General features: G+C 42.5%; 1 protein-coding gene across 1 annotated transcript in view; it reads left to right on the forward strand.

Annotated features, from left to right (window-relative positions):
• Window positions 1-19,693, forward strand: part of gnai2a (guanine nucleotide binding protein (G protein), alpha inhibiting activity polypeptide 2a) — a 262,645-nt gene that overhangs the window by 124,662 nt on the left and 118,290 nt on the right. Inside the window, exons 2-4 of the mRNA XM_068052038.1 lie at window positions 1,428-1,470; window positions 3,379-3,520; window positions 16,050-16,210. Of these exons, the coding sequence (XP_067908139.1) occupies window positions 1,428-1,470; window positions 3,379-3,520; window positions 16,050-16,210 (346 nt within the window). The remainder of the gene's footprint in view (window positions 1-1,427; window positions 1,471-3,378; window positions 3,521-16,049; window positions 16,211-19,693) is intronic.

Below are 19,693 nucleotides of genomic sequence, written 5' to 3' on the forward strand. Positions count from 1 at the left end.
CCAAAAAGTTAAATACAGAATTTTCAGTTTGTATCATATATTTATTAGAGGAAATGGGATGTAATTTAGGACCAACTATTTAACAATTCCTGTCTTTTTTGGATCTGGTGGTTATCCAGTTGGGGCAGAGACCAATGCTATAAATAAAACATATGTATCAATTTAAAAAATAACTAATGGAGCACAGATGAGAATTGAGCATAAGATGAATGTTAGATCATGAGTGGACAGACATCCTTGGTTTATTTGGGCCTCGAATGCTGTTTATTGACACATTTAGTTCAGGAATTGCAAACTCCATTAATCCAAATGTTCTTATTTGTGATTTTTTTGTGGCAAGGGTTCTGCAGTTTGCCTTGAGTACAGAATACTTTAGCGTGCATACTGTATTTAATCAAAGTGTATGTGTCTTTTTCCCCCCCCCCCCACCCTTGAAAGCTTCCTCAACGACCCCTTACCCGCGCTCCCCACCCTTCTTCATGACATTGAGGCAAAAAGCACAGTAACATCAATAGCTGACTAGATTGCCACTGTAACAAGTGTAGGTTAGGGTTGGTAAGGTAATGCATCAAGTGCTCACCTATATTTAGAGGGCTGAACTGGTATAAAAAAAATTAGTTGCTATATTTGGATGATTTTCTACTTTACACCTTCATAGCCATTTTTCATAACCACTGTGTTCATTAGTAAAACGTCTTGCCATTGATTTTCCTTGCGGTGTGTAAGGTCATATTTGCAGTATGTATTGTGTTTAGACCACTTTACGTTATGTTATCTCTGGTTACATTGATAGTCAATTAAGTGGAGGGTAATGAACATTTTATGTGTGCTTTTAAAAATGAATTGCAATTAAGCTGGTAGTGGCTACGGTTTGGCTATTAGAAAGTTGCATTACTCTTTGGGGCAGCAAATGTTAATTTGCTGCAGAGTTTCATTTAATCAGATAGTTCATTATTCTACTTAACTTTTCCATAGCTTCATTTTTATTCAATTCCAATAAGGGATGTTTAAAAACTTGTAAAATCACCAGCAGAATGAACAAAAGGAAAATGTCGGGATAGAATTGAACAAATGTCTTCCTTTACCCATACAATTTTACAATGACATCCCAATTACAAAAGTTTAAATTTTTTTTTTAAAAAGATGAATTTAGGAAAAAGATGCCCTGTGACAATATGGAAAATCTTGTCTCTTTTCCCCTCTCTCCTCCAACATCTGTTCGCAGAATCAGATCTACATTAGCATTTGTGTTGAATGGGGTGATAGCTAAATTACCTCAATGCAATTCATCACTTCCTAAGTATACTCCAATCAATACAAGCTGAGCCTACTACAAAATGTTAGCTACTGTACAGTCTGAGGTTATGTTGTAATATTTTATTAAATTCAAGTTCTTGGAAGCAATCTGTATTATTTTATCTTGACAGGTGCTGGAGAATCGGGGAAAAGCACAATTGTGAAACAGATGAAGTAAGTATTATCCTTATTGTTTTGAAGAATGTACACTGGCTGTCCATGAACAGTCTGATGTGCCACCCTCACTAGTACGATTCACTGTCGTATAGTCTTGCTATGTCCCTCACACTCACATGATAGATTTGCCCATGAACCTCACTGTAATGCCACTATATTGTTTCAAGGCCACAAGAATGTCTTGGTGTGAAAAATGGCAGTATCTCACAGATACCAATAAGAGTGGTGTTCATGAAATTGGGGTGAGGGGAAACAGTTGAGAGGGGCCTTAGTGTGTTTAAAGACGATTAGTGGCAACTTAGTGCTGTATTATGCACATTTTCTGATCTAAGACTACTTGATGCTGGCAATGAATGAAAAATCATTCATTCCCAAACATTGAGAGCCCCGCTTGTTTCAGAGCAACCTGCATTTATATGGAGCTCCACATGTGGAAAATTGTTTCTCAACATTAAGATGCAATTAAAGGTTGCTATTAAAAGTGGGAAAGTGTGAAGTAGAATGCTTGGAGAGGTGAAAGGCAGTATGAGCAGTAAGAACAAATGCTAGAATGGTTTCCAAGGAGCAGGGACACATTCAGGGATATACAGCTAAGGGAGACTAACATTGCTTATTTTGCCTTGAACCAAAGTGGGACCAGTCTTTTTTCATTTCTCATCATTGTGACTTGACTACTAAAGTGCTCTAGATTTGCTTCCATAATTTATGAAGGCAATGGATGCCCAATAAATTCCACATATTCAAGCCATCCAAACTCAACAATCTATCCATATATTTTTCATGCATCATGATATGCCACAACAAAAATGGGCGGTGCAGTGGTTAGCACCGCAGCCTCACAGCTCCAGCGACCCGGGTTCAGTTCCGGGTACTGCCGGTGCGGAATTTGCAAGTTCTCCCTGTGACTGTGTGGGTTTCCACCAGGTGCTTTGGTTCTCTCCCACAGCCAAAGACTTGCAGGTTGATAGGTAAGTTGGCCATTGTAAATTGCCCCTAGTGTAGGTAGGTGATAGGAGAATGGTGGGGATGTGGTAGGGAATATGGGATTAATGTAGGATTAGTATAAATGGGTGGTTGTTGGTCAGCACAGACTCGGTGGGCCGAAGGGCCTGTTTCAGTGCTGTATCTCTAAATAAATAAAAAAAATTAAAAAAATATGTAGCACATAAAAGGGATATTCTTTTCTATTTAGCAAGCATATTAAAGCTGTAGCCCAAAATGGAATGTTGTATTTTTGGGATGAATATTTGTGAGATTTACTTGTTTATGCAAATGGCTACTTAGTGGCTGATCTCCTGTTGAGACTGTCCTTTTATCTGTGTTTCTTAGTTTAACCACAGAGATGTGTTTCACGGAGCCTCCACTGCAAGTTGAGCCCCATTGCTCATTGATTTTGAAGACTGTCAGAGGATGTGGATGCTGAGTGTTTTGCTTTGTGTTGCACTGTCAAACAATGTAGCGAAGAAGGCACTAATTGAATTACCAGCTCCTGCTTGATAAATTGGGATTTTTTTCCTTTTTAAAAAATTACATAATTAGGCTGTACTTCCTAAATGAATTTTCAGAGGATACCAGTTAAAAAGTTCTGATTCTGCAGTATTCCCGTGAAACCACCTAGATGAAGAACAACATTACAGTGCTAACTTTTTTTTTAAAAAAACTTAATTTCCAAATCGTGGGTTGAGCTGTGTTGCTCTATGTCCATAGTTTTTGGTTTGAATTGACCAGTTGTAATATAACTCTTGTGATAGCTGGCAGTTTCAGCAGGATCAGAGACTGAATAAGAAATGGGTTCAGAGGTGGTGTGAGGAACATAGTTTCATGGACTTTACTTTCTCTCTGGCTGTATGGTGTGACACAGGTGATGGAGTAACATGAGTGAAGGATTTTTTCTGGATTCCACAGGATTATCCATGAAGATGGGTACTCAGAAGAAGAATGCAGACAGTACAAAGCTGTGGTGTACAGCAACACCATTCAATCCATCATGGCCATCATCAAAGCTATGGGAAACCTGAAGATAGACTTTGGAGAATCTGGCAGAGCAGTAAGTCAATGCAACCGTCCATCTTGTGGAGCTTTCTTGTAAACTCTAAATCAGGGTTGTCCAACCTTTTCTCATGAGGGGCCACATTACAATTTTTGTCTCTCATAGGGCTTCGTGAGACAATTTCAGAAAGGTAAAGGCATTAAAACTTACCTTACTATTAATCCAAACAGTAACAAATGTACATTTTTGTGAAGCTTTAAATGAGAAGTCTAATTTATTGACTTACTTTCACTTCACTGTTAGACTGATGTAGTGAAATACCTGGCATTTTTTTTGTTTCCACAAGTATTCAGTGTTTGTCCGCACACTTGTAATGATGCTGAGTATTCCGGATAGATGTCATTCGGTCAGGAGTGATCTTGATCTCTCTCTTTCTGTAGCCCTCTTTTCTCTCCCTCTCTGTAGCCCTCTTTTCTCTCTCTCTCTCTCTCTCTCTCTCTCTCTCTCCTCTCCCTCTCTCCTTTTCCCCCCCTTCTTCCTCCTTTTCCCCCCTTCTTCCTCCTTTTCCCCCCCTTCTTCCTCCTTTTCCCCCCCTTCTTCCTCCTTTTCCCCCCTTCTTCCTCCTTTCCCCCCCTTCTTCCTCCTTTCCCCCCCCTTCTTCCTCCTTTCCCCCCCCCTTCTTCCTCCTTTCCCCCCCCTTCTTCCTCCTTTCCCCCCCCTTCTTCCTCCTTTCCCCCCCCTTCTTCCTCCTTTCCCCCCCCTTCTTCCTCCTTTTTCCCCCCTTCCTCCTTTTTCCCCCCTTCCTCCTTTTTCCCCCCTTCCTCCTTTTTCCCCCTTCCTCCTTTTTCCCCCCTTCCTCCTTTTTCCCCCCTTCCTCCTTTTTCCCCCCTTCCTCCTTTTTCCCCCCTTCCTCCTTTTTCCCCCCTTCCTCCTTTTTCCCCCCTTCCTCCTTTTCCCCCCCTTCCTCCTTTTCCCCCCCTTCCTCCTTTTCCCCCCCTTCCTCCTTTTCCCCCCCTTCCTCCTTTTTCCCCCCTTCCTCCTTTTTCCCCCCTTCCTCCTTTTTCCCCCCTTCCTCCTTTTTCCCCCCTTCCTCCTTTTTCCCCCCTTCCTCCTTTTTCCCCCCTTCCTCCTTTTTCCCCCCTTCCTCCTTTTTCCCCCCTTCCTCCTTTTTCCCCCCTTCCTCCCTTTTCCCCCCTTCCTCCTTTTTCCCCCCTTCCTCCTTTTCCCCCCCCTTCCTCCTTTTCCCCCCCCTTCCTCCTTTTCCCCCCCCTTCCTCCTTTTTCTCCCCCCTTCCTCCTTTTTCTCCCCCCTTCCTCCTTTTTCTCCCCCCTTCCTCCTTTTTCTCCCCCCTTCCTCCTTTTTCTCCCCCCTTCCTCCTTTTTCTCCCCCTTCCTCCTTTTTCTCCCCCCTTCCTCCTTTTTCTCCCCCCTTCCTCCTTTTTCTCCCCCCTTCCTCCTTTTTCTCCCCCCTTCCTCCTTTTTCTCCCCCCTTCCTCCTTTTTCTCCCCCCTTCCTCCTTTTTCTCCCCCCTTCCTCCTTTTTCTCCCCCCTTCCTCCTTTTTCTCCCCCCTTCCTCCTTTTTCTCCCCCCTTCCTCCTTTTTCTCCCCCCTTCCTCCTTCTTTTCCCCCCCTTTCCTCCTCCTTTTCCCCCCCCCATCTCTCTGTCTGATTGTTGCAGAGAGTGGGAACACTCAGCAGATAGTTGCTCAGTTTTTTTTTTAAATTGGAAGAAAATCATTTCGCAGCTGGCAGGTGCTCGGAGCAGGAACAGCAGTTTCTGAACTTCGGACAGAATTGGGGTTTTTCCCGGGCTTCTAAAAACCCCGAATCTATCTGAAGTTGGGAAATGGCTGTTCCCGCGGTCAGCTGTGAAACTGACTTCCGATTTTTTAAAAAACTGACCAACTTTCTGGAAGAAGACAATGGGAAATTTCTCAACTCCAGTCACGAAGCCCTGTGACGTTGAGAAATGGCCCGGGTACAGTTTACATCCACAGGCTGGATAGAAACCTTTGGCTGGCTGGAGCCTGGCCCGCTGGCCGTATGTTGGACAACCCTGCTCTGTATGTTTGTTAAATGTGCAGTAATGACAGTACATAATTATCAATGCTTTTTATGAGAGTTCTGTTGACTCTGTAATCTTGGAACAATCAAAATTGTCAAGAAACTGAAATGTTTATATGGTTAAATTTATTAACTATCTAATTCTCTTTTCTTTTTCTTTGCCCTCTTACTTTTTCATCTTTTCTTTCTTTTGCCCCCTTTCACTTCTCCTTTCTTCAAGGAAAACATTTTTTTACCCCATTTCTTGTCTCCACTCATCTTCACTTACTTGCCAGGAACTTCACTTACTTGCCAGGAACTGGGGGGATGTTGCACCTTGAGTGCACTTACTAGATTCCATGATATAGAACAGAACAGTGTATGTGCATTTGACCATGATTACACCTGTGTAAGTTTCCCATCTCAGGAGTGCTGTCAGACCTGCTGAGTAGAGGAAAAATTCTTAACCAACATCATGTTTGCACATGATCCATCGCTGGAAATGTCTGCTGTTCGCAGACTTTTTATCAGTATGATATGTGGATTGGGGAACCACAGATTTGGAGAAAATTAAAGCATGGATCAACTTTATTATTGTGCAGTTAATACAAATGGATGCTGTAAAATTAATAATCACTGTACTCTAAATGGACAAAAGGTTTGAACTATGTAAAGTAGCACAATATTTTACAGTTGTGATTGGGAATTTGCAGATTTCATTCTAAAGTAACATTTAGTTATCCAATTTTGAAAGCCTGCACTTGCATTCAGACCTTAAATACATCAAAGATTGTGAAGTGGTCTTTGACAGATGTGCAAAGATAATTGTGTAGACAAAGGGGGAAAAAACTTAAAAGCTTGTGAATGTGCTGCTGTCATTGTTCTGGAACATTCGAGCTTGAAATGGTACTGTAAAGATTCAAAATACAAGTTGCACATCCTTTGGGAGTATGCAAAACCCTTCATAGAGGGATAGCTTTAGTGCTGTGCTTTACTGTAACTATTACTCACCTGGTGCCTGTTGTGCACATTATTTGCTGACTGTGAACAGTGCTTAATGAAGTTTTTCCCTGCTGCTTAAAATGAAGTGTGATGTAGACACTCATTCAGTGCATTGTTGTCGTGCACTAGAATAAGGCTGCACTAGTTTTTAGAGAGGGTTACTATATACTAGCACCCCCCCACCCCACCCTTTGCTGTCCATCCAATGTTGTTCTCCATCAGACGTTGGCAGATGCAAAGCTCTCATATTTGGCAGTAAAACCAAAAAGTGTGGGTACCTGCTACCAATAATAAGCAAGGCAAGTTGGACTGTTCATATTTTGAAGTGAAGGTAGCAAGAGGAATACTTGCTTGTGGATTATTGCCTTTGCTAATGAGTACAGTTTAATTTACTAAAAGCATCTTTTAACTGATTCTTCTGTGCTCTCATGCCAGAAGGCATTGCCAATGCCACACATTGTTCTGGCACTGACACTGTCTATTTCAAAATGGTTACCATCATCCCGTCTTCAAAAACCTGCCCTTAACTCATCCGGTACTACCAGCCGTATGGCCATCTCTAACCTCCCTTTCCTCTCTAAGGCCTTCACATGTTTTTGCCACCCAGATCTTTTGGCATCTCCCCCAGAACTCAGTTTGATACATTTCAGCCTAACTTCTGCTCTGCTCAGTAACACTGAAACAGCCTTGGCAAAGGATATGGGTAACATCCTCTGTGACTGTGGTATGTTGTTCTTGTTCTCCTCAACCTGTGCTTGTGTGGTTCCACTCTTAACTGTCCAAATGCAACCAGTTCTTCAACTTTTTTCAAACTCCTGCAAATTCACCTCAAGAGCTTCCCAAGTGTGAATCTTTTTCCCTGCTTGGTGACATCTATGGATGCAGGATCGACTTTCATCTGCACACAGAAAATGCTCAGCTGTACTGCTGCACCATGTCCATCGATCCCATGGCTATCTCTTTGTTGTCAGGCTGTATGGCATTAAGGATGAGTCAAAATTTCCTCCAGCTGAACATCAAGACAAACCAAAACATTTTTCTTTGCAGCCCCCACCATAAACTCCACATCATTGTCACTGACTTAGTCCCTTTCCCTTGTCATTCCTTCAAGCTGAACCAGACCACAAAAAATGTTGGCATCCTGTTGAATCTAGAGCTGAGTACAAACCCCACATCCTTTCTAAGACTGCTTATTTTCACCTGCACTACAATACCCAGTTCTGTTTCTACTGACATGGACTCAATGGGCTGAATGGCTGCCTCCCATGTCATAAATGACTGACTCTACCTCAACTTCCCACCACTGAAAACTAGAATAAGGCTGCACTAAAAAGGAGGATCTCTCGAGTTGTAATCTCAGGATTACTCCCAGTGCCGCGTGGCTTAAGAGTTGGTGCAGGAGGGAGGGCTTTAGATTCCTGGACCACTGGGACTGTTTCTGGGGAAGGTGGGACCTGTACAAGTGGGATGGTCTACATCTGAACCAGAGGGGGACTAACATCCTTGCTGGTGGGTTTGCTAGTGCTGTTGGGAGGAGTTGAAACTAATTTGGCAGGGGGAGGGGATGCAGACTCCTAGTAGAATAGGGACGCAGCTAAACACAGGAAAGCAAACAAGCCAGAGGGAATACAGTGGAAGTAAGTTTCAAGGGAGTAAAACCAGGATGGACGGCCTCTACTTTAATGCCAGGAGTATTACAGGTAAAACGGATGAGTTAAGGGCAAGGATTGACATGTGGAATTGTGATATAGCAGCCATCACGGAGACATGGTTGAGGGAAGGGCAGGATTGGCAGCTCAATATCCTGGGATATAGAATCTTCAGGCGAGACAGAGGAGGGGGTGAGAGAGGAGGGGACATTGCAATATTAGAAAAGGAATCAGTTACTGCAGTAAGGAGAGATGATGTCTTGGAGGGGGCATCAAATGAAGCTTTATGGGTAGAGTTTAGGAATAAAAAAGGGACAGCCACATTAGATTAGATTTTTTTTTTTTTAGATTAGAGCTACAGCACTGAAACAGGCCCTTCGGCCCACCGAGTCTGTGCCGAACATCAACCACCCATTTATACTAATCCTACACTAATCCCATATTCCTACCAAACATCCCCACCTGTCCCTATATTTCCCTACCACCTACCTACACTAGTGACAATTTATAACGGCCAATTTACCTACCAAACTGCAAGTCTTTTGGCTTGTGGGAGGAAACCGGAGCACCCGGAGAAAACCCACGCAGACACAGAGAGAACTTGCAAACTCCACACAGGCAGTACCCAGAATCGAACCCGGATCCCTGGAGCTGTGAGGCTGCAGTGCTAACCACTGCGCCACTGTGCCGCCCTAGGTGTTTATTATAGACCCCCAGATAGTCAGCGGGAAATTGAGGAGCAAATATGTGCACAATTCGCAGAGGTGTGTAAAAATAATAGGGTAATTATATTAGGTGATTTCAACTTTCCCAACATTAATTGGGATAGTCATCGTATTAAGGGCTTAGATGGAGTGGAGTTCTTAAAATGTATACAGGAGAACTTTTTAGCTCAATATGTAGAGGATCCAACAAGAGAAGGTGCAATGCTGGACCTAATTCTGGGGAATGAAGACGGGCAGGTGGTTGATGTGTTGGTGGGGGAGCATTTTGGTGATAGCGACCACAACATGGTACAATTTAAGCTTGTTATGGAGAAAGAAATAGACAAGTTGCAAAAAAATGGTTTTGGATTGGGGGAAGAGCGAATTTTAGTAAAATAAGGCAGGATCTGGCCAAGATAGACTGGAAAGAGTTACTTGTCGGGAAATCTACAGAAGAGCAGTGCGGGGCATTCAAAAAGGAAATGGGGAGGGTACAGGCCCAACATGTTCCCTCTAGGGTAATAGGTAGGAGCAACAAGCCCAGAGAACCAAGGATGACCAAAAACATTCAGGGTACGATGAGTAGGAACAGCGAGGCTTTTAGCAAATACAAAGAGAGCAAATCAATGGAAGCATTAGTGGAGTACAGAAAGTGTAGGATGGAGCTTAAGAAAGCAATTAGGAGAGCAAAAAGGGGACATGAGAAAGCTCTGGCTGGTAAAAGTAGGGAACATCCCAAGATATTCTATAAGTATATGAATGGGAAGAAGATAACAAGGGAAAGAGTAGGACCCATTAGGGACCAAGGGGGAAAATCTGTGGGTGGAGCCAGAGGACATTGGTAGGGTGTTAAATGAATACTTCACATCTGTCTTCACCCAAGACAATGAAGAAGTAGATATGGAACTCAGAGAGAGAGACTGAGATTCTTGAGCAAATTGTCATGGGGAGTGACAAGGTATTGGAGGTTTTGGCAGGCTTAAAAGTGGACAAATCTCCAGGTCTGGACGATTTGTGTCCCAGGATGCTGTGGGAGGCGAGGGCGGAGATTGCAGGGGCTCTGACCCAAATTTTTAATTCCTCTCTGGCCACCGGGGAGGTGCCAGAGGACTGGAGAACAGCTAATGTGGTCCCACTATTTAAGAAAGGCTGCAGAGATAAGCCAAGGAACTATAGACCAGTGAGTCTCACGTCAGTGGTAGGGAAACTATTGGAGAAAATTCTGAAGGAGAGAATCTGTCTCCACTTGGAGAGGCAAAATTTGATTAGGAATAGTCAGCATGGCTTTGTCAGAGGGAGGTCATACCTAACAAATTTGATTGAATTTTTTGAGCATGTGACCAGGTGTGTAGATGAGAGTAGTGCAGTTGATGTAGTTTACATGGATTTCAGCAAAGCCTTTGACAGGGTCCCACATGGGAGACTTATCAAGAAAGAAAATGCACATGGGATACAGGGTAACTTGATAAGGTGGATTCAAAATTGGCTTAGCTGTAGGAGACAGAGTGATGACAGACGGCTGTTTTAGTGACTGGAAGCCAGTGTCCAGTGGCGTACCACAGGGATCTGTGCTGGGTCCCCTATTGTTTGTCATTTATATAAACGACTTAGATGATTATGTGGGGGGTAGGATCAGTAAGTTCGCGGATGACACAAAGATTGGCTGAGTGGTTAACAGTGAGGTTGAGTGTCTTAGGTTACAGGAAGATATAGGCGGGATGGTCAAATGGGCAGAAAAGTGGCAGATGGAATTTAACGCTGAAAAGTGTGAGGTGATACACTTTGGAAGGAGTAATGTGACACGGAAGTATTCAATGAATGGCCTGACACTGGGAAGTTCTGAGGAACAAAGGAACCTTGGTGTGTTTGTCCATAGATCTCTGAAGGCAAAAGGGCAGGTTAATAGGGTGGTGAAAAAGGCATATGGAACACTTGCCTTTATCAATCGAGGCATAGATTACAAAAGCAGGGAGGTCATGTTGGAGTTGTACAGAACTTTGGTAAGGCCACAGCTGGAGTACTATGTGCAGTTCTGGTCGCCACATTATAGGAAGGATGTGATTGCACTGGAGGGGATGCAGAGGCAATTCACCAGGATGGCCTGGGAACATTTAAGCTACGAAGAGAGGTTGGATAGGCTTGGGTTGTTTTCGCTGGAGCAGAGAAGACTGAGGGGTGACCTGATTAAGGTGTACAAGATTATGAGGGGCATGGACAGGGTGGATAGCGAGCAGCTGTTCCCCTTAGTTGAAGGGTCAGTTACTAGGGGACACAAGTTTAAGGTGAGGGGCAGGAGGTTTAAGGGGGATTTGAGGAAGAACTTTTTTACCCAGAGGGTGGTGACAGTCTGGAATGCCCTGCCTGGGAGGGTGGTAGAGGCAGGTTGCCTCACATCCTTTTAAAAAGTACCTGGATGAGCACTTGGCACGTCATAACATTCAAGGCTATGGGCCAAGTGCTGGCAAATGGGATTAGGTAGACAGGTTAGGTGTCTTTAATGCATCGTTGCAGACTCGATGGGCCGAAGGGCCTCTTCGCTGTATTATTCTGTGAAACCTTATCTATGCTTTTGTTGACTTCTTGATTCAGTTTCCCTAATGTTGTCCTTGCAGGCCTCCCAACCTTCATAAACTTTAACTTGGGATCAATGGACATGGTGCAGCAGTACAGCTAAGCATTTTCTTTGTGCAGATGGAAGTCAACCCTGTATCTATCGATGTCCCTATAAAGTCAGTTATACAGCACAGAAACAGGCCCATGTAGGGAAAAAGATGTTCTTGGGAGGCTCTGGAGGTGAATTTGAAATCAGGAGTTTGAAAAAAAAATTGAAGAAGCACTGGCTGCATTTGGACAGATAGGATACTGCCAGTTTAGTATTTTATCTGGCACTAAGTCCCACTTGCCCATCATTGCCATCCTTGATGACTACATGACTTTACGTACCCCGTTCTTTATGACCAAGCTTTTGGCCTCCTCTCCTAACTCTTACATCATGGCTTGGCTCTTGTGTCCTTGTTCCTTCAAGACAGCAGGAGAGGGAAATTTGTAATTCTGGTATAACCAGTAACCATCTTTTAGACACCCTACTTTGTTTTGTCATATTCAAAAGTATTCAACTATACCTTTTTGTAATGGGAAACTCCGAATAGAGGGTTAGGTGAACAGCTGTTCTTTCGACAGTTTTTATCAACTCTTAGGATTGTAGGATGAAATACCAGTAAATTTTCTATTGCAGAATTCTACTGTATCTGATTTATAGCAGTTATTCAAATCTTAGTGTTTCGTTACAGCACAGGGAATTTGCAATTAATTTGATGGAATAGGTTGTTACATACAATTATTTCCCTGTTGCATGAATTCTGTCACTCTTTTGGGCACTCTGAAAACTCTGAATAGTTTAAAATAGTTAACCAGAGTAAGTATAATGGGTGTAGATGGGAAATAGGTTTAGCATTTTACAGTTCAGTTCAACTGTGCTTCAGTGATGACTAAATCTTGCAAAAGTTACTGATGGTTCTGAAGTTCTTGATGCAGAGATTACTCAATTCACTCTGGTGGCAAGCTGTTAGTGAAAAGAACAGAAAGCATATTAAAGTGATCTGCAGTGTTATATGTATGGTGAGTTGAGTTTCCACCTTAGTTTTGCCTTCAGCCCTTTGCAGAAATTCCTCCAAGGTTCATTAAGTCATTATTGCAAGATGAGAAAGGTTATTCAGACCTTTTTGATCTCATCTATCTCAAAATATCTTGCCTCCCCCACCAATTGCAGCATCTAGTCTTAAATGATGCCAGGATTTTCACCTCCATTACTTTGTTCAGGAATCCAATCCTTGTGGTCATTGTGTGCGAAGGAAGAATGCCTTGATATTAGTCCTAAATTACCTTTTGTTAGTTTGGACTTGTTTCCTCTTGTCCTACACTGGGAATTTAAAGAAATTTTCAGAGCTTACCTTTTCCATATTCTAAACAATTAGACGTACCTCCTTTCCAGGCTGAAATGTCCAACTTTCTCCAGTCTTTTATCATATCTCAAATGTTGGACACCAGGCATCAGCCTGCAACTTTTCTCTGCACTGCCTCCAGCACTTCTTTACCTCCCTTGTGTCCTGATGTCCAGAACTGGACACAGTACTCCAAAGTGTGGTTTGCTGAGTGCACTGTACAGTTTGATTGGGACTTCATCTGACTTGTATTGTATTGTTTTAGACATCCCATTCAGCATTGTATTGGCTTTGTTGCTTCTGTATTGATTGGACACATTCAGCATCACAGGGACAGGAGTAGACCATTTAGCCCCTTGAGCTTGTTCGGTCATTCAGTGAGATCATGCCTGATCTGTGACCTGACTCCAAGGTGTGTCTCAGCTTCATCCTTGCCTATTTCAACATCATGTCTCAATTCATTCCATCTTCGCTGCCTCCGGAGAATACTTGGCATCAGGTGGCAGGACCGTATCTCCAACACAGAAGTCCTCGAGGCGGCCATCACCCCCAGCTTATTCACACTACTGAGTCAGCGGCGCTTGAGATGGCTTGGCCATGTGAGCCGCATGGAAGATGGCAGGATCCCCAAAGACACATTGTACAGCGAGCTCGCCGCTGGTATCAGACCCACCGGCCGTCCATGTCTCCGCTTTAAAGACGTCTGCAAACGCGACATGAAGTCCTGTGACATTGATCACAAGTCGTGGGAGTCAGTTGCCAGCGTTCGCCAGAGCTGGCGGGCAGCCATAAAGGCGGGGCTAAAGTGTGGTGAGTCGAAGAGACTTAGCAGTTGGCAGGAAAAAAGACAGAGGCGCAAGGGGAGAGCCAACTGTGTAACAGCCCCGACAAACACATTTTTCTGCAGCACCTGTGGAAGAGCCTGTCACTCTAGAATTGGCCTTTATAGCCACTCCAGGTGCTGCTCCACACACCACTGACCACCTCCAGGCGCTTACCCATTGTCTCTCGAGACAAGGAGGCCAAAAAAGGAGTGTGTGTTGTCTGTTTTTCTTTCCTACATCCAATGCTCCACACTTGTGAAATATCATCTGCCCTATTTCTAGCCCCATATTTGTTTTATTCAACTTGTTCAGTAATTTCTTGATTCCATGGTTTGTTCCAGTTTGGTATCATTAGCCAATTCTTTGCATTGAGCTCGAATGCAGGTCAGTTAGGTAAATGAGAATCTGTGGTGACCTCAACACTGGGCATTTTGTTGCACAGAGAAAACTAGTGATAGTCCACACATTGCAAGCTATTAGTTCAGGATTTAATAATGAGAAGAGTGCTGTATTGGTTCTTTTTGGAATGGGTGACCAATGAGACATTGAATTAAGTGTTTTTATTTTATTTGGACTGCACTGTGATGATGGTTGTCATTCAGATCTGGTTTATATCTTTTTTCTCCTCCCCCTGAGGGCATCAACAGAATTATGGACAAAACATTTACTTCAATAAAAATAACCTAGTTTGAAATTATGCTCGCTTTGTTTTAGAAGGATTGTATTTGATTCTTAGCATGGTTTTTAAACCATTCTTAAATAATTTCCTCTGCTACAATGAAAAACTCAAGTAATTCAGTAAAAAGCAAAAAAGTGCAGCTGGCTAGAACTTGTACAGAAGCTACAATATATGCTTCTTACGGGAGAACATTTTAACTGTTTTGTAATTACCCATGTTGAATGTTGACCACTTAAAACTGTTATTTGCTTTGTTGGTTATTTCTTGCCCTTTCCAATTGTGCTGTTTCCCGTGCAACACTGTTGCTGTAGACTGGGTTAATTTGTACTTGTAGTTTGTTCTGATGAAAGGTCCCAGACCTGAAACACTCTACAGACGCTGCCAGACCTGCTGAGTAATTCCAGCACTTTTTGTTTTGCTTCAGATTTCCAGCATCTGCAGTATTTTGCTTTTATATTAATTTGTACTATTTTGATTTCTGGATGGCAATAACAATGATTCTTGGCCCCTCATTCTAACTGGACAAAACCCTTGGTAAAATTCCTAGGAACTGAGTCTAACTTGATATTAATGTTCTTAGGGTTATCCAGAACCCTTCCCATAAATGTTTGAGGGCTAAGCAACCCAGAAATGAGAAGAATTATAGTCTTGCCTTCCTCCCATTTTGTAAGAATGCTGCAATTGAGATTCCATATTCTAAATATGATTAATGATGTAGAAATAACAATTGCCTGTGCAGAATTTCATTCCGTGGTTGAATTTGGGTCAGTGGGAAAAAGTGTATACAGTATTTGTTGAATCTCTTGCAGAAGCAACCCTTTTTAAAGCAAAAGGCATGTGACCTGGTTCAGATACATCCCTCTAATCACAAATGTGCCAGTATTAGGAGATTTACAAATGTTTTATTGAGAAGCATCATGTTTTCAGCCTTTCAGATGTGACAGCTGGGGGAAACTCTTATGAAGAGTGCAATAAGCTTGACAAGTTGATAAAGCAGAATTCAATTGTTGAAAAATAACAATGGTCAAATGCTTGCTGCTTATCAGTTTATGAAGTAAAAATGAAAACTGCTGGAAAGATGAAATAGTCGTAAAATGCTAGAAATGCACAACCAGCATGTGAAAGGAAAAGTTTTGGGTGTGTGCCCTTGATCAGAACTCAACTTTTTGGCTTTGTTGCATTAATGCTTTTAAGTTTCCACTGGCACTTGCAGTAACTGGAATATGTAGAAATGTCCCACTTTGTGATCCTGTAATATAGAGAGATCCTGATGGAAGAGGGAAATTTTCTGATGCAGTGGATTAGTGCTATTAGCATAAGATTCATGGAACCCTCAGTGAAATTAGTTTGAACGTTCTCAATCTAGTTGCTGGAGAGAGAGAGCCCGAGCAAAAAAAAACTAATTTGGTTCAATTTGATGCTGAATTTCCAAACGCACTGAAACATCATAAGGATAGCTGGTATGAAGTGAAGAACATTGCAGTATTCCAGGAAGCACCAATTGCTTGGGATTAAATCAGCTTTGAAATTAAAGGGAACTTTATTCCCCAGCTAGATTTGGGAATGTTTGATAGGAATGTTGAAGGGTATTCCCCAGGATTGTAACGTGAAGATGATCACCAGATGCTGATCTTCATTGCAAACTACGTATTAATTTGGCTTTTGGCGGGAGGGGGAGAAGGGGAAAAGTATATTAAGTGAGAGGAGACTGGAATCTTATAACATTTGTTGCTTTTTTACTGCAGGATGATGCACGCCAGCTGTTTGCATTGTCTGGTACTGCTGAGGAGCAGGGCATCTTGCCTGAAGACCTAGCAAATGTGATCAGAAGGCTCTGGGGTGACACTGGAGTTCAGGCTTGTTTTGGTCGATCCAGGGAGTACCAGCTCAATGATTCTGCTGCTTAGTAAGTCTCAAAATATTTTCCTTTTCTCTTTGCTGCCTCCATTTGGGTTTGGCTCCTTTGCTGAATGAAATAAACTGTGGAAAGTATTTGTGATGCCTCTATACTTGACCATGTCTTTGTTCAGATCTAAAGCAAAATGTCCAGCATCGGTTTGTTTTTGTGCTCTCTTGTGAAAGTTACATTGCTGTCAATGCAACCCTTCTTGGCAGCCTTTAGGGATGCATTTAATTTTATCTCAACCTCCGGTTTGGCTTAAATGTCTTTTCAATTTATTTGCTCTCAGTGCAATCCTTAAAGAAACTAAATCTGTCTTTTTGGATTTTTAAAAATATATTCTAATATTTGTAAGTGCAGGTTAAATACAAACATTCCTCCAGATAGTGATCATTAACAGTGGTGAAAATGGAATGAATTCCCATTGAACAGAAAATTATTCAATGTGTAGTTTATGTGGAAGTACTTAAATGTGAAATCTGGAAGGCTGTCCAGGAAATTTGGATCTATAACCCCAGAAAATGGTAGCCAATAATACTGTAAATTCCAGGTGACTGTTCCCAAATGGCAATGACAAAGACAGATGATATGCCATAATTTATAGTAAATGCTGCAATGGTCTGTAAACTAAAAGAATAGCCATTTGAATTGTACAATGATCATAAATGTGAGACTGGATTAACTTTTTAGATGATGATGCTTTCAGCGATCTGGCATTCCAAGCTGAAAAATTACTGGTCAGGTTACAATCTGGGAGCAGAAATTGTGTTTAACTCTCCTCCCTTTTTTTTCCCCTTCTCCCATGGGGAGAAGAGACAGAATAACTTCCCCAGTGATTTAATGATCATAGAGTGTTGTACTAAACTGACATCATGAATGGATAGCTATGAACTGTCTACATGATTTCAGTGCTTGGGTGTCTAATGATACCAATGATTAAGCTGGTGATGCATACTTTGTGCGTTAGATTTATATGCAGAGGATGCATTTGAGTGGTATTATGAATGAGGGTATATACTTAAATGTCATTTTTCTTTCTATAGTTAAGAGCCTGAATCCTCTACGATTTGGTTAATTAAATTATCTGTTTATAAAAATGGAATTAATTCATTCATGTTTTAAATTGATGTCTCTGGTTTCCAACTGCACTTAGTATGCCTGTCAATTCTTTGATTCTGATGCAGATCTAGTTCATGCCCAGTTAGAATTTCTTTTGGAAAAAGGCACAGGCAAAGATGTTGATGCTCTCTTCATATCTGGGACACAGTGGACTTCAAACAGAAGTATTCCAAGATAAACAGATGGGCGATAACCCAACACGCAGCTGCTCACTAACTAAAAGGAACAGATTTTATATGAACAGTACTGAGTAAGACATAGCTCATATGCCAGACAGTGTCACAGTTGATAGGTTAGGCTAGACTACCTTGAAGCAACAACATCTTAACCTGGCTTTGCTTAATAGCTTAACAGTGAGTGTGTGTATGCATGTGCTGCTGGCCGTACAACGGGGCTGTGATTTGTGGTGCAGGTTGCAATCCATTGATCTCAGTTGTAAAGTGTGATGACTTACACCAAACTCTGCTGTCACAGTTCCCACACTTGAATAGCCATGCAACGCTCACCATCTGGGCTCACATGAATATGCATTTGAGTGAGTTACCAGATTTACTCCAGCTCAACTCCTCAAAGAGAGGAGAAAGCTTGAGTTTGCTGAGGGACGATGCGGTGTTGGAGGGGTGTAGATCAGATGTGCATTGATCATCCAAACATATTTTCAAAATTAAAATCAAAATGCTTGGATCAAGTAACATAAAGTGCACTAAGAGTTACTTTATCCAGGCACCCAGAGGAATAATTTGAATTATGGTGTAGAACTGCAAAAGAACATGGACAATTTGGTAGAATGGGCTGATTGGTGGCAGATGAAGTTCAATGCAAAGAAATGTGAAGAAATTCATTTTGGTAGGAAGAACATGGAGAGACCATATAAAACAAAAGGTGCAATTCTATTGGGGTGCAGGAGCAGAGGGATCTGGGTGTATATGTGCCTAAGTCATTGAAGGTGGCAGGACAGGTTGAGAGAGCGGTTAATAAAGCATACAGTATCATGGGCTTTATTAATAGGGGCGTAGAGTACAAGAGCAAGCAAGTTATGTTGAACCTTTATAAGACACCATTTCGGCCTCAGCTGGAGTATTGCGTCCAGTTCTGGGCACCACACTTTAGGAAAGATGTGAGGGCATTGGAGAGAGTGCAGAAAAGGTTCACGAGATTGGCTTCAGGGGTGAAGAACTTCAGTTCTGAAGATAGACTGGAAAAGTTAGGACTGTTTTCCTTGGAGAAGAGAAGATGGAGAGGTGAGTTTAGTTTAGAGATACAGCACTGAAACAGGCCCTTCGGCCCACCGAGTCTGTGCCGACCATCAACCACCCATTTATACTAATCCTACACTAATCCCAAATTCCTACCACATCTCCACCTGTCCCTTTATTTCCCTACCACCTACCTATACTAGGGGCAATTTATAATGGCCAATTTTCCTACCAACCTGCAAGTCTTTTGGCTTGTGGGAGGAAACCGGAGCACCCAGAGAAAACCCACGCAGACACAGGGAGAACTTGCAAACTCCACACAGGCAGTACCCAGAATTGAACCCGGGTCGCTGGAGCTGTGAGGCTGCGGTGCTAACCACTGTGCCACTGTACCGCCCTAATTTAGAGGTATTCAAAATCATGAGGGGTCTGGACAGAGTAGATTGGGAGAAAGTGTTTCCACTCGTGAAAGGATCGCGAACAAGAGGGCACATTTAAAGTAATGGGTAAGAGAAGCAAAGGCGACATGAGATAAAACTTTTTCTCGCAGTGAGTGATTAAGGTCTGGAATGCACTGCCTGAGAGTGTGATGGAGGCAGGTTCATTTGAAGCATTCAAAAGGGAATTAGACTATTATGTGAAAAGGAAGAATGTGCAGGATTACGGGGAGAGGTGGGGAGTGGCACTAAGTGAATTGCTCGTTCAGAGAGCTGGTGCAGACACGATGGGCTGAATGGCCGCTTCCTGCGCTGTAACAGTTCTGTGATTCTGTGATTATAAATAAGAGTTCAAAAATAAAAGGGATATATACTGGGATAATTGCTCAGCCTTGATTGTAAAAACTCTCGTAGCTCTTACACTACATAGCAAAATCTGGCTGCCACTCAAAGTTATATTGTTCAAATAATCCTTGCAGAAAGTTTATACTTCTATTCCTGATTTCCTTCCAGCTACGGAACTCTAGGAACTAAGTTCAGGTTACTAGGTTTGCTCACACGTAGCTTGACTCTTGATCTCCTCTCCCCCCTCTTCTCCCTCCCCACTGACCCCCTTGCACCCATGATGTGCATCATTTGCCTGCTTTGTACTTCAGCAATTTGGTAAGAGATATCTAATAGCATCACAGCAGGACTTGCCTTTTCATTCACTCCTTTTCTGTGGCCCCAACCCTTGT

This window comes from Heterodontus francisci, chromosome 19 (genome assembly GCF_036365525.1).
Source record: "Heterodontus francisci isolate sHetFra1 chromosome 19, sHetFra1.hap1, whole genome shotgun sequence".
Lineage (NCBI taxonomy): Eukaryota > Metazoa > Chordata > Chondrichthyes > Heterodontiformes > Heterodontidae > Heterodontus > Heterodontus francisci.